At 34.2% G+C, this 16,184-nt stretch overlaps 1 protein-coding gene across 8 annotated transcripts in view; it reads right to left on the bottom strand.

The window, feature by feature from the left end:
- Positions 1 to 16,184, bottom strand: part of ADGRB3 (adhesion G protein-coupled receptor B3) — a 707,424-nt gene that overhangs the window by 404,139 nt on the left and 287,101 nt on the right. For all 8 annotated transcript variants that reach the window (XM_025991123.2, XM_072735057.1, XM_025991125.2 and 5 more), the window contains 2 exons: positions 6,180 to 6,344; positions 5,563 to 5,727 (listed from right to left, as the gene is read on the bottom strand). In XM_025991123.2, coding sequence (XP_025846908.1) covers positions 5,563 to 5,727; positions 6,180 to 6,344 — 330 coding nt within the window. The remainder of the gene's footprint in view (positions 1 to 5,562; positions 5,728 to 6,179; positions 6,345 to 16,184) is intronic.

Raw genomic sequence — 16,184 nt, 5'->3', positions numbered from 1 at the left:
ACTTTCTCCCAAAGTCTCAACTGATGAGCAACCTGATAAGACAAATTATGACAATAATTATCTCCATAGCAACAGGTTTGAATAGTGGACATATAGTACTATCTGGTATACACGTGGAATATTTTAGACTCCAGTGGTTCTTCCTTAATTCTGCCTATAAAATTAAGCTGATTTGTTGCAGAACTGCAGCCTGGAGTAGGTAATAAAACCCATGTTTTTGAGGAGGATCAGATACTTTCTTAGATATTTATTAAACAATAGGTGCTCTCTCTTGCTTATGGAGTATCTTCAAGTTCTAATTTATTTTCCTATTTTTTAGAATGTATCTGAGGTGCCTTGGCATGAGTAAATAGAACATTTAGATGAAAGAAGTCAATACCAAGTGCCACCTACTCTCAACACTGAACTCAGTAGTTGGTTTTAGGCAAATCACTGGTGTGAACATTTGGGTGCAACATTGTTTGCTATGTTCAAAAATCTTCAGTGAAAACATCTGCCTTAACCTTTAGAAACTGAATAAGTAATAATGTAATTCCTTAGAGGGTAAACACATAATGTTTTATAGAAAAATAATAAAAATCCCAATGGAGTAGGAGCTTCTTAAAAGCACTATTAGTGATTACTCTTGTGGTTTGGAATGAAAGAGGTAGAGCAGGTGCCAATTTGTATGTGAATATTTCAATATAGAGTAGTATACATTTTTTCCCCTTAAAAAAAGTAAATTTTACACTCACATATTGGGATTTCTAATAATGATTATGTTTAGCTTTAAAATGCTAAATCCACAAGATTTAGAATGCTGACTTATTAACTAGTTAAACTCATCTCTATCAAAGACAAACATAGTGATGGTGATTAATTCACCACTCCTCCACCTGGGAACTGAGGAAAGAATAAGCCAATCAGAGCTAAGACCTCATTCTGCTCTCTGACACTTGCCCCCCTCCAAATATTATAAACCTGTGTAAGTATATAGTAGCTAATAGCCTGGAGGATAAGAGGCAGTGAAAATGTCCTCCTGCTGAGGAAGAGAGCTGCTAGAGATGGCAGGACTACGAATATCTGTGTCCTGGCAGTGTACAGCTTTATTTCAAACATGTTCCAATGATACCCACGTTGTTTCTTCTGCTCTCCACGGAACAGGAGCAATAGGAATTGGCAACTGAAAATCTGAAAATGACTAAATCATCTCTTTTGGTCCACAACAACTAGTCAATAGCCAGAATTTTTTTTTTTTTTAAGTAACAACTATAAAGAGATCTTACTTTGGTTGAAGAATGAGTTGGTTAGGGATACTTGAAATGGATTGCCTGTATTAATTTACTACAGGAACAATCCCTCATTATTTGTGAGATGGTATGACAAAATAAAATTCTACAATCTTGTTTAGTAGAGATTTCAATTTTGACCAGTGTAGCTGAGGTAGAGGATTGTTTTCCACCTTTTTGTTAATTTTATCACCTAATTTTTACTTATTTATTTATTTATTTATTCATTTATTTATTTACTTACTTACTTACTTACTTACTTACTTACTTACTTATTTGTTTTTACTATAGGCCACTGTAACCCAAAGGTTAATCTGCAAAGGGTAATCTGCAGTATCATCAACATCACATGTGAGTTTGTTAGAAATGCAAATTTGAAGGCCCATACTGGACCTACTGAATCAGAATCTCAGGGGTTTGGTTTAGGAACCTGTGTTTTAACAAGCTCTCTGGGTGATTCTTGGGGTGTGCTAAAATTTGAAAGCACAAGTCCAGACAATGAGTAGAGGCATTCAAAGAAGACACGAGCTCAAAATAAGCAAGCTTTGTGATTCTTCCTACCAAAGCTAAATGAAAAGAAAATTACTCAGAAACTAAATGAAATCTCTCTTGGTCTTCAGAGAAGACATAATCCCATTGGACAGCAACCTTACAGAGATAAGGAACAGTCCGTCTCAGAATGGCATTTCTCCTAAGTGGGGAGGGGGCTTATAGTCACCCTATCACAGGACACAAATTCCAATATGAATGCAGTACAATGTTTAAGACAAGTTTGGGATTACAAACATTACCGTTGACTAGCTTTGGTATGAATACTAAAGAGTTAAATATCACAATCATTGCTACATCTCTTGTCTAAGTTGCTATTACTGTATATATTATGATATGGATCTCTTACTTCCCAAGTATTTCTCAGCACATTCAACCTGTGAAAATATTCATTCACCATTTGCATGCAGTAAAGCAATTGTAACTCCAAAAGGACATTTTATGTATAAATTAAGATTAAATTCTACCCATGAATGGTACATCCCAACTAGCATTACTCCTAATGACTAAAGAATAGTAGATCCAAGAATTGGTGCTATATGAATAGTCAGCCCCTCTCCTGGGAACAGAGCAAGGAGGTTCCCAGGAAGCCTGCAAGGTTACATAGGCCAATCCATATCAGTCGCATTTGCCTTCTGAAGGATATTAACCAGGGAAATATTTGGGAAAAAATACAGAGCCTAAAAATAGTATGTTTTCAAACTGTAGCAACACAAATTCTGAGAAGCTATTACCTTTCTACTATTTTAACCTTCAAAGTCTAGATGAACAATGAGATTGAAATCAATGAAATCATTATTTGGTGAATTTGGACAATTTAAAAATTAGGCATTTTTTCTCTCCCGTAGCTACTCTATTCTTCAACAAACTATTTAAAATATACATATATAATTTTTTCATTCCTCTAATTCTCTTTTCTTATGAAGACAAAACATCATATTTTTGGTAATGAAGCTCTTTTTAATAAGTTTACTTTATCTATTTACCAGCAAAAAAATCTTATTTTGGGAAAATTATTTTTCATTTTCCATTTTTAGTACACATCGTAACAGCTTTTGATTAAATCCAGATGATTAATCATTATTGTCATTAATTATCCAGACAAAGATGTGCGTATATTATATTTCTCCTTCCTGACAACAGAGGATCTCTTGGCAAACTTGATTAATTTGTTTTGCATCCAAATTAAGTGAAGCATAAAAATAAATACTGTAGTTTCCAGCAATCTGAAGAAAAATTAAGAATAAACAGTATGAAAAATAATACTAGGAAAAAAACACATAATTTTAAAAGAAACAGTTTTTCAGGCTTTGTCAGTGACAAAAATAGAAAAATGTCTTAGTAACTATTGAAAAAATTTAAAAGTCTTCTCAATTTATATTGTCAATATGGGAATTTGGAGCAATATAATGTGGAAATTAGGATTGCTTCTTATCATTTTGAGTTCACATGGCCTCAAGAATTAACAAAACTAATTTTAGATCTTTTTTAAGGTCTGAAAAATCCTACTGACATGTCATTACTCTCAGAGTTCAGTACACTGGACACAAAAATGATATATATTGACCACAGAGAAGTGATTGTGCAGAGTTGGAATGCCAATATATAAATCAAATCCACTATGGAAAACGGAGTTATTTATAAATCCTGCTCTCTTGACAAAATAATGTGGGAATGAGATGACTGCACGTAGAAAAGATAGAGGATAAACAGAAAAGAAATCTTTATCTTGGTAAAAAACACTCTATACAGAGGCAGAGGCATATTTGAAATGAATAATTTTTGATGGATAATGCTGATTCATATACAGGTACAGGTTTAGGATGTTTTCAAAAGCTTGGTAATATATTAATTCACTCTATTCCTGTATAAGCAGTAGTTTGTAAATTATTTAGCTGATTCAATAATTCATTTTAGTTTGAAAATGTTATTTATATACTTGGTGTTTTTAAGAGATTTCAAATATTATTGAAGAGAGTAAAATGAAAATGTTAAGGTTAATACCAAATGTATATATACCACAATATACACGACCAATATATAACATACATAAAAGATAAAAAAATTATAGCTTCATATGACGGTTTTTCAAACTGCCTTAAATCATGAAAGCCAGCAAACAAACCTAGCATATAAGGTATAATATCCTTTTAGTAAATAGATACGTAAAATGTTTTTTAAACAGCAGGTGGCAATCTTTGTAAATATGACTGCAGCAACACCATTTTAACTCTATGTACACAGATGAAAGACAGTTTTAAAAGACCAGTTATGAACATTGGTATGCTTACACTAGTTTAGATACCTTCAAGTATTAAAAGGGTCTTATTTAATTATGACTACTGTCCTAATGGAATTTCTTCCTGGTCATATAATGTTCTTGTTTAATACTTAATTCTTATGCACCCCAGGAGGAATTTCACAGTACTTACCTTTGGTAGGTCTCCTCAACAAAATCCTACTTGTTGGTTCCTTCTTATAGTTTTGAATGATTTGGCCTTAAGAATTAACAAAGCTAATTTTAGATCTTTTCTGAGCTCTAAAAAAATCCTCTTGACATATTGTTACTGTTAGAGTCCAGTTTCTATTGGCATTACTGTTGAACTGTGGACTGTCTTTAGAATTCTGACTATGGAGAAATACAAAGTTTTGACTCAGGGATATCACTTAGAATGACTTGTTTTGTTGTTGTTGTTGTTCTCTAAATTGATGTAGTCACGTTTGGTAGAGACAGAAATCCACTGCTTTCTGAACTGAAAAGGAACTTCAAATACCTGTTCTTTCCATACCTACTGGAACCACAAAGTCAGAGGAGAGAAGCTAGCCTGCCTACAAAGCATTACTTGCAGCACATGGACTCTAACAGGGTCTTCAAATGCTTTCAGTTCAGCACTTGCTTTATACTCAGCAGTGAAACTTAGAAATTTCACCCTATCATCTTTCTAGCATGTTTATAACAATTTTGCCTATGATATCATTCTAAAATTCTCATTTTCATTTATTTGAGTTCTCAATAGATCAATAATACTTATGGAATGTATGCACAATTTGGAAGGAATTTATCGTTAATGATTTTTAAAAAAATAGATGATCAATAATCTGGGCAGTTTTTGACCTTGCCTTTTTTTTTCTATGCTTATATGTAAGATCCTTCATTGTAGCAGTATTTCCATTCTTTCACTACTAATTAAGACCTTATATTTTCATTTTAAAATGTGTTCCTTGTAGTAGAAAATGGCACAAGGGCAAGGAAATAGGGATGTCCAAGTCCTACGTGGAGGTGGATTAACAGCAGATTTTAAAAGTTTCTAAATTTCAACAGCATCCCTTTATTTTCTCACTTAGCTATCTACCACGTCTTTCTATTTCTACTATGAATAATCTAAGGCAACTGGTTTTGTGTTCTCAGTAAACAAATATTTCATGAACATAGTGAAAAAAATTGTTCCCCAAACCAATTTAAATACTATCTAGGTATGTTATTGTTCAATGTGGCTTCCTTCGTATTGTCACATTTTTCAACGTGATTTTGCAGCAAATAATTTAAAAACCCACAGAAGAAATAGTCTATGACACATAAACAGAGGAAACCTCATAGGTTATGGAAACAAATAAATTGCCACTTATTGTTAGCAGTCCTCCAACTGAGGAAATGTTGCCCTTAATGATGATAGTTTTATTTTACTCCTTTTTTTTTTTTAAATAACAGAATATTTCCATTGGGATCATCTCAGTTCATTCTCACCAGGACAACGTTGCTCACTGCATCTTCTCACTTCTTCACCTGTGCCTTCACATTGCTGCCCTGTTACTGCAGCACCTTGACAAGTCCTCATTCGCCTTTCCCAGCCGCCATCACAGGATTTGGAACATCCGCTCCAATGACCCCACTGATTCCACTGACCATTTGCTGAAAGAAATGTGTCATGGTCAATGGCAGTAGTCTACTGTAACTGTTTTAGGAATTTGAAAATCTGAGGACCATTATTGTTTGTTTAGTTTTTATTAGTCTACCACGATGAATAAGCCCTATTCAAACATTTGACTTGCTAGTCAAATATAGAGCACTGTGAGTGTCACAAGTTTATATAAATTTGTCAGAATCTTCAAATGGACACAGAAACTTATTTGTAAAAAGTGCAAGTTCAGTGCTGACCTGGATCAACTTAATCTAGATTTAATCTAAGAATCTCCAGAATTTTGTTGCTTTACTACTGTGACATATAGTAGAATGAGCTCTAGTATAATTGATTTCATTTACCAGAAATACATAATTATATAATTATTCCATGACTGCCTCACATGGTTCTGTCACATTTTATAAACGGCAGGCATTCTTTAAATGTAGTGATCAGGACTCACCTGTACACTCAGGGTTATAGCACTCTCTGCTTTCTGCCCATGGCCCTCTGCATTCAGAGCCGCCATGAGCTGCTGCAGTACACTGCCTGCTTCTCTGCTGGGTCCCATTCGAGCATGTCACTGAGCACTGACTCCACGGACTCCACTCTTGCCACTGTCCATCAACTGCCAAAGCAGATAGAGAGACAGTGTAAGGAGATATTCCAATAGAGAAGGCTGTAGAGAAAGTACAAGTAAAATTAACCTTGGAGATGAGCCCCAACCAAGGGACTCTCGGTGAATACAATGGAAAATCATATTGGCACTAGATTCTTTTACTACCCTACCCCCCAAACTACTATTACCTTATTTTCTCACTTCTATTTCCTTTTATGTATCCAATATCTCTTTTGAGCCACTTATTGCTTCAAAATACGTATTGATTAGTCAATAATGCAAGACCTTGGGCTAGGAGGCAAGTACACAGAGCAGTGAATGAAATAAATACTGACCAATAACTCATAGAGCTCATGTTTTAAAGAAGAAACCCCTATAACAAGTTAAGCCCTTAATAACATGTTAAATTAATTATATAGTGCTGCTTCAAAGGATAATTTAAAGACATTTTAAGAGCTTGGAGGGCCTGGGGAGTCTTCCTTGACAAAGCAAATTTTCAGACAAGCCTTGAAGAATAATAAGGAATAATGTAATAAATGTTATGAGAAATACAGAAATTAAAAGATTATGAATCCCACCCTCAAAAATCTTGTAATTTAGTAGAAGAATACATTATGCAGACAAATAAGTAAATAAAAGGTTAAAAGCAGTAACATCTTAATATGGTACATGAAGCCTTTCAGATGACACATCATAACTACTTAGGGATAATTATGTTAGATTAATATGGTAAGATTTGGATAATTTAGACAACAGAGACAGCATTCACAAAGGCATAATCCCATAGGCCACAAAATGCAAGTATGCAAAGGAATCAGGCAAAAATATTTACCCAATTTAGAATGCATAAACTAGAATATAAGTGTTATAAATGCACTCATATATGACTGTCTACTTTTCCCCATGTCATTCCATGGTTCTTAGTTTCATTATAGTGAAAGAGAATTCATCATAAATCCAAAGTTCCAACATAAGATGATACTGCTGTGAAAACCTATCCACCCATCCAAACAAACCAAAAAGCTTAGCAGAATATGTGTAAGTGCTGTCAGCCTAATTTCAGGCTTTGAAAGTAGCTATTAAGAAAGAAGATTGTTTAATAGGTATCTAGATCTACTTAATAAACCCTTTGTGAGATTAAAAAATCACAAAATGTCAATTTAATCATCCCATTCATGTAATTTTAGCATTTCCTTTATTAAAAGTATTTGATACAATTCTTATTGGCTATGTAGTCCATTTGCCAGACAAACAAGAGAAGGCTAGTGAATCGATGGAATGTTATAAATTAAGCATTTCCAAGAAGAACATATGCATTATATTTCAGGTATAAATGATGAGATATTTAAAAATAAAAACTATTCATCACATGATCTGCTTAATATAAATTTTTATAACCACTTATCTAAGTACTACGAGGAATAAAGAGACTGCTTTTTTTGTTTGTTTATTGGATGCTTAACTGGGAATCCTTCAGCCCTTGCATTCAGGTTTGCTCTTCACTTGGCTGAGTATGGAGACAACAGAGAAAATCAACCCTCCTCCCTACCATCTACCCATCCCTGTATACTACAGATTTCCATCATATGTAAGAGATACACCCCAGAATCATTGCAAATCAAAAAATTTGAAAATACTTCAAAGCTTTCTTTCTAAAACTGTGTTCCTATTGAAGATAATTAACCTTTTGTTATTTGGTCAGAAAAGCATTACCAATAATTTGGGAAAATGGAAACACTCCGAACCTCTTCTAATGCACTTGTAGGTAAAGAATGACAAAGAAGCTACACTGTGACTCTACTAGACTCTGGGACAACTGTGGTGATAAAGACTCGCCAAGCTCTGTTCTCATGGAACATATACTCTGAGGGGGTGGTGGAGACAGATGGTAAACAAGTAAATAAATGAATGAACAGGAGAGTTTCTGCCAGAACTGTTAAAAAGACAATGTAATTAAAGAGAGCAATGTGATAGGGTATGCTCATCCACGGCTCTCCGGAAAAAACACATGAGAGCCGAGTCCCGAGTCACTAACAGGAGCCAGAAGTGTGAAGATCTGAAAAATCTTCACACAAGAGCTGTCCTCAGGTCAAGAAAGTTTTGAGTCTTCCAAAAAAGAGAAAAGGCCAGGACTTGTTAGGGGACTATATGGTAGCCCAGACAAAGGTCATAGTGGCTTAGATTACGGTATCATCAATCGACATAGAAAGAAGGGTTGAATTTGTGTTATTTTCCAAACATAGAGCTGATAGGTTGGTAGAGAGGTATGGAAAACCAGAGAATCAAGGTTAACTTTTAGGTTTCTGGCTTACTAAAACAGGTAAATGGTGGACCTTTTTACTGAACTGGGCTAGAATTGGATTCAAATAGGTCAGGGATTTTATAGCCCTGAAATCAAAATGTCTATTTTGAACACATTGAATTTGTGATGACATGATCATAATGCTAGAAGTCCTACATTAAATTAACTTCGTTTGAAACTATACCTCCCAAATGTATCTGAAATGCAATCATCCCTCTTTTCTTTTCCTTTTTTCACCCCCTTTTCTGGAACACTGCTTGTTAATATTGCGTTAAAGTACATAATTTCTTCTATAATGTGCACCTAGGTTAACACCTTCTTAGACTTTTTCAATTTCTTTTTGTTTCCATCATAAGAATTTCCAGTTGGATTTTTTATAGTGTCATTTTTCAATTTAGAAACTCCAAATGTCTATTACTTTATGAACCATCCTACAAAGGTGACTAAGAATAGAGAATAATAAGGCTGTGTTTTGAAGCCAGGAGAATGCTGAGAGACCAGCCCGTCTTACCATCACGTAATGTGTCTCCTTATACCACAATGTAACCCTGGGGACAGTTAAAGTTTCACTTCAGCAATGTGACACATTACTAGATTTTCTGGATCCAGAATAATTAAAATTGTAAAGGCTAAATTGCTAGATTCCTGGGGTTTACTTTGTTATATGAACTTTCTCCTGCCATATATAGAGTTACAATTGTGTTCACCTGTCTTCCATGTACAGAGGCCTAATTAAATTCAAATATGTTTTAATGAAAATATTGTGTTTCAGTCAATTTTCACATCTTTAGCAGTAACTGATGACAATACAGAATAGGATGGAGAACAATAGCCACAAGATAAAGCCATGAATATTTTGGATAATAAAACTATCATTTTGGCAACTCTTTTGGGTTGATTATTGCTGACTGATAAAGCTACCAGTGGCGGGTGGAGGGTTTGAGGAGAAGAGTTCTGTCCTGTGGTATGGAGGCTATCTGATTTAGTGGTGGCAAATTTGGAAAGCTCAAATTTTTACTGAGTTGAGAGTTACTCAGGGAACTGGAAAGATCTCATGATGGTATTAACACTGAAATGTCAAAAGTCAACCTCTTGGCTTTGGGCATATGCCAAGACGGGCATTTGTCATTTTAAAATAAATCACGAAAGGGGAAAAATCAAAATGAAATATCATTTAAAAAATTAGAATTTAAAATAGAAGCAAGTCATTGTGATAAGGCTAAGAAGAATAAATAGTTGGAAAGTAAGTTAAGACAAAATTTGCTAGAGAAAAAAATATCAAATAGTAAAAGAAAGCAAGCCAGGATTAATAAAGATACAATTTTTAAAAAATCATATAAACTAAACACTGAAAGATCACCAGAACAATGCTAAAAATCTGAAATGACACAAAGTGACATTAGACCATTAGTACAATAGACCAGAAGGTTAAGAAGACAAAATGCAAATTAATTAAAGAACAGGTTAATGAGGCAGTATTTGAGTTTCAAATTCTAACATTCTCATGCAGAGACAACCAGAGACTTTTGAACCAAGGTCAGGCAAATGTTTAGCATCTTCCTGTTCATGGTCCTCATAGGAAGCGTTCCCGCAGAGGGACAGTGGGGACATCACCCCCTCCTACTTGCTGAGGAATCAAATTTTAGGTCCACAGGAGACTGAAGCCTCTTACTTTGGATAACAAGGGGTTTGGGTCCAGCTGTGTTCCTGAGGCCCATCTTTGGGTTATTCTTTCATTCTTCTTAGGTTTTGTAAGAGACTATGAATCTACCTGAAAAAATACAACCTGACAGGATCTCTCTCAAGGTTCTGGATTCACAGGAACACATTTCTCAAATGCAGGACTCAACAGTGTGGCACAGCTCAGCCCCACAGACTGGCATAAGCCCTTATATATGTACTTCTCCCTAGTGTATAAACGATGTAGAAGTAATCTGTATGGGCCAAAGTCAGGCCACTCACAAATGCACCACTCTGATCTGTTGATTATTTTAAATAAAGATTACTTAAGAAACAGCCAATGCAAAAATAATACTATGCCCCTGTCCTTTGTATCCAGAAAGTGAGAAGCAAATCTCCCATGTGCAAGGTATGCTCCTTGTGCTAGGGGGTAAAGAGACCTCCTTATCACCAGGGATAGGAACTTTAGAGCCTAGAAGACTATGTAAATAACTCTTGTTACTTTTTCTAATTCACTACCTTGGCCCAAATTCTGTTTAGAATTCCTTATTAATTGAAGCTCCTAAAATTAACTTTTCTATGTTCTGCTAATTCCTTACAGATTCATTGTCTGTCTAAAGGTATCAAAACTGCCTGCCTGGGTTATTTCTTTAGGCCTCAATTTCACTATTGGACCACTGTGCACTTGTAATAAAACTTTGAGTTTTTGGTTCTTCAACTAGATAGAAGTCTTTGAAGGGTAGAAGGGAAAAATTTAAAGCCTCTTCTACAAATCTCTTTGAGTCTATGATTAAGGTTGTCCATAAGAAACAGAGCTCAAAAACTATCATAATATCCTGAATTAATTTTACCTATTTTCTCCAAATCTTTTACTGTTCAAGTAATATTATCATGAAAATCAAGATAAACATCCTCCACTTTATGTGGTTTTATACCTTTCAAGAATCAGTCACCTATTTTTAATCATGTAACAATCCTCTGATATAGCAGGGTAATGAATTCTGGCTCCATTTTACAAATGAGAAAATTGAGGTACAGAGAAGATGAATATGTTGCTTAAGTAAATATTTATAATTAAAGACTGAGACTGAACATTAATCCATGTCTTGTGAATTCCAGACCACTGTGTTTGCCACTGAATCATTTAATTAAATTCATTTCTACTTCTTTCAGCCTATAAATGAAAACTAATTTGTCAATAATTTTTTCATTTCTTTCAGCCTTCAATCTGTTATTCAATTATTACTGATCCCTATATTCTATATTATTTGTACTTTACTACACAAATTATATCAGAATAAGAACTGTCAAAACTGAAACAAAGAGGACCAAATTTGAATCACTGGTTCCTTCCATCTTTCAACTAGAGGGGGAAGAAAAGTAACACACTACAAAGAAAATTACTATAAACCTTGAGGCCTTGAACTAAGATTTTGAGATTTTATTTTCCCTAAAGTATTTAATTTTGGAAAAGGCTATATCAATTTTATTTTGGGGATACACATCTATATAATTTTAAGAGGGTCTCCCTAGGAAAATGTAAGCATTCCATTATCTCTAACACTTTTCTATCTCCATATAATAATATTAATAAAAATCAAAAACATTAAAACAAAAGCAGGTAACGTGATTAAATCACCCTAGAGGAGGAATCACTATCAAAGTGACATCCAGGAACTGGTCTGACACTTACAGCTAGACTCAATGTTGTTAGCTGCTTGCTTGGTGCTCATAGCGAGGCTGTGTTATCTCCTGTTGGATCTAAAACCATCACAGAGAACATTAACAGCAGACAAGGTCACTCTGAGACCCTGATAAAGTGAGATGAAATGAAACAAGGTCACAGCTCAACCCACAGGGTTCCAAACATTATCTTCTCTCAGCTAATATGAGTGACTGCCACTTCTTCACGAATTAAAGCAAGTTTTCCCTCCTCCCAGATAATTCATTAAGATACCTAATAACAGATTTTTCCCCCATCCAGACATTCTTTTTTTTTTCAGACATTCTTAAATCCAGAACAAAGTCCCACTTCCTAAAACCCTCCTTAAAATCACCCCAAGCAAGACCAAACTCTTAATAAATCTTTCTAACACCCTCTTAATGAGATGCTCCCCCATTCCCTATGTTCATTTTCCCTCAATGCCAAGCGTAGTGAGTCCAACTTGCCTAAGTACAAGTGTCATCCAGATGGTATTTGACTATAGGGTACCGACACAATAATAATACTGATACTTATATACGATTTGCTGTTCAGATTCTTACAGCATCTCACAAGTTCTGTAAAATGGGTATGCTATCGTCCCCATTTTATAGATGAAGAGATTAAGAATCAGAGGATTAACACAGATATTAAAAGATGACACTTAAATTTAAGTAAGTGTTCTCTTGTGAAAGTCCAAATTCTGCCACATTACATCAATGTTTTATTAAATACATACCCAGAAAATGTTCTGTAATTTTTGGAGGGGATGATAACTAAAAATTTGGATATGTCCAACAAGAAAATCCATTCAATAGTAATGTATTGGATGCTACCAGTACAAAGTTGCACAGAGAGATAAACAGGCAGTGAAAGAAAATTTCCTCATATATACTAATTTATATTACTATGAATTTGATGTTTGATTAGGGATTGAAATGAAAATTCAGAGAAAAGAGAAAATATGGACTGCCAGAAATTATACATTTTGTGAGATAAAAACAGACCACAAAGACCATTGGACACACACATACATACACATACCCTTCCATAATATCACATTTAACTATTAGTACAGATAAGAAAGGGAGGAACATGGGATAACATTATGTTTATAGTCAAGGAATGAGTCATAGTAAATACTTTTTGTTGTTCTCTTTTATCTCTCACCCACCTCCCTCCATCAACAATGGTATCTGTTCTTGGACATGGTACACATTAATAACTGATAATTCATACTAGAAAATACCATAGAAACCCTTTCCTTTTTTTCCTCTCTACTTATTTGGATCCCAGGCAGATAGGTTTCCCTCACCTCAAAAGAAGTGGGAGAAAGTTGGACATTGACTAAGGAAAGTAGCTGATGAAAACAGGATGTCATCTACCTTAAAGTTGATGTCAAAATTTGCATAAATAAAACATATTTCATTGTTTGATATGGACAATACACATCGGCCCTACATAGCATCCACTTCATTATGGTAATAATATGTATTTCTTTAAAGCATGATGCTGGAATGCCATTCTGACGTGATCCCACGCTAAAATATCATTGCCCTTTACCACAAGCCACATGGTCAGGTCTTGCAGAGTTGGTGAGTTGGTACCCAATTTGTTGTTTCAATTGTTCTGTTTCAATTGTTTCCTCTGTTCTCTGGTTCTTTGGCAATTCCCTAGCCAAAGGGAATCAAGTGTATAGGTCTTGGCCTGTTTTATTTATTAATGATATACTGCCTATCACAGTTTTATACCTTAAGATGTCTCCAGGATCTCAGGTTGGATGTCTACAAGAAATGTAGGCTGAAATCTCTGAGTTATCAAATTATCCCCTTTCTCCACTGAAGTGGAATCTTTATATGTGTTTATCAGAGCTGCATTTAACTTTTCATGTGCTTATGTCTGAATCCTTTGAAGAGATCACAAATTTCTTGAGATCAGGGACTCCATAGTCTTCTCAGTAGTGCCTTACATCTTGCTGACATATGATGATGCTTTTATATACAGTGAAGGCACCTGAATTTAGCTATGAGACAGTTAGTTTTAAGAATTCCAAATGTTTACACTGAATAAATATTACATATTTCAAAAGCATAATGTCAATATGTTTGGTTAAATATAAAATATTTTTTTAAAAAAACATAGCTATTTGAATTCCCTTTGAAATAGAAAAGAAATTGGGATACAATATGGTAAGAGTTTTACATTTTTTATGATATAAGTAAATTCAAGAATGGAAATAATAGAAACAACACATAATAAATTTATAAAGTACCCAATATAGATCCATGGGAGAATATGAGCTAGGCCAGCTACAAATAATATAAACATAATTTCCCAAATTTAAAGACCTACACAAAAGAAAGACAAAATTCTAATGGTCTTAAAGTGATTCCAGTGACAGTATAATACTTTAAAACAAAACTAGCTTTAAAACAATGTGGTTAACATTTCAGTGATAAAAAATTACGTCAAATTAGAAAAATGAGTTTTCTTATATGAATTCTAATAATTTAGCATTCCAATTTCTTGACCTCCAAGCACTTTACTCTTCGAAAGTTCATGAAAAGTAGACTATGAGAAAAATGGTTGATAACATTTTAGCTGATCAGTGCCATTTTTATCTTTATACTGATGGGGATTAACCAAGGTAAAAGAAGTAATAAAAACTAATATATTAAAAGAAATTCTATAGTTAGTTATCACTTTTAATTTCCCCATATTATGTATTTTTTCACACTCCATGGACAAATAAGAATGAACTATATTTGACTCTCTGTAAGTGTCACAGCTCAGCAGTAAAAAAAAATTCTAAAATTTGTATAAGCTTGCTCAAATCTTTGGAAAAAAGAGCATTTATGTGTGTGTGTGTGCATGTCTATGTACTAGTCTGTATGTTTATAGAGAGAAATAACAGAACATAACTGATTTCATAAACGGATTTTCTAGGAGTGATTTGCAAATAAGGAATCATAATTTTGACTCCCTAATATTCATAATTACATTAATATTGAATTGTACAAGTTATATTCATAATTTATAGAACTCATTAAGTTCTAGGAGTAAATATAACTACTACATATTTAAATGGATATTCCTGATATAGGAACCTAGTTGTCTTTCTCTAAAGTAAAAGGGAACAAGCTTGTGAGATGACTGTTGCTTATGTACATTTTGGGGGAGTTTCACAGTCTCAAGATGTTTTAGATAGTTAAAATTTCCAGAGGAACTGTATCACTGCCTCATTACAGGATATCCTCACTACAGGATATTACCTTGGGGAATTGAGAGTACAAATGGGATGGAAGGTGAGCTGGATAATATGTTTGGAGCACATTCCCAGGATCTCAGCTATGTTGCTTGCATGCAGAATGGCCAATGAAAAAGTCTCCCAAGGAGTAGATAAATGGTTATTTATATTGGTCTTTGCCATTAGAGCTTTTGCCATTTGCCACTCATGTCTCTCTTCTTCTAAAATATGTATTGGCTAGTTCCTGGGAGATTCTATCATTTCTATGTGTGTATTTTCTCTCATAAGTTGTAAGCCCCTTGAATTGCAGAACGATCTTTTTCATTTTTTAGGCATTTGTTTTTTGTTTGAATGTTTCAACAACCTAAATAACAGCATTATAAGGACTTCTCTCTGAAAAATGGGTGAAATTATTAAGTACAGGTAAAAGAGCATTGAAACATTTTAAGGGAACTAAAATTTAGGATGACAAATATACTCTATGAACAGACTATACAGTCTTCATAATCACATGGAGTTATATGTCATTTGTAAGCTAGCAGTGAATCTATAAAGTCTGCTTTCCTAACAAATACTATCATTTTCACACATGGTCAGTGATGAATCCCTACTCCTTAACTGAATGATTACAAAACAATGACATGGGAAGGACTGCCTTTAAAACCGTCTCTCCAGTTATAGTATCACGGCAATAGTCAGTCTTAAGCCTATAGGACTCCTTATAAGTTTTCCAGGAGGGAAAAGCTGAGTATAAATAAAATCTGAATGGACAGAATTAATATAAATATTTATAGAAATTGAAGAAAGGTGAGCTTTGGTACTCAGTCAAGGAATTATGCATATGACATTGCATATGACAGAATCAAGGAAAGAACTCAGTTTCAGGCAAGAAACAGTAACCAAAGGACACATTTTCCA

This window comes from Vulpes vulpes, chromosome 1 (assembly GCF_048418805.1).
Source record: "Vulpes vulpes isolate BD-2025 chromosome 1, VulVul3, whole genome shotgun sequence".
Taxonomy (NCBI): Eukaryota; Metazoa; Chordata; class Mammalia; order Carnivora; family Canidae; genus Vulpes; species Vulpes vulpes.
The sequence above is the reverse complement of the archived record's forward strand: the minus strand, read 5'-3'. Positions and strand labels throughout refer to the sequence as shown.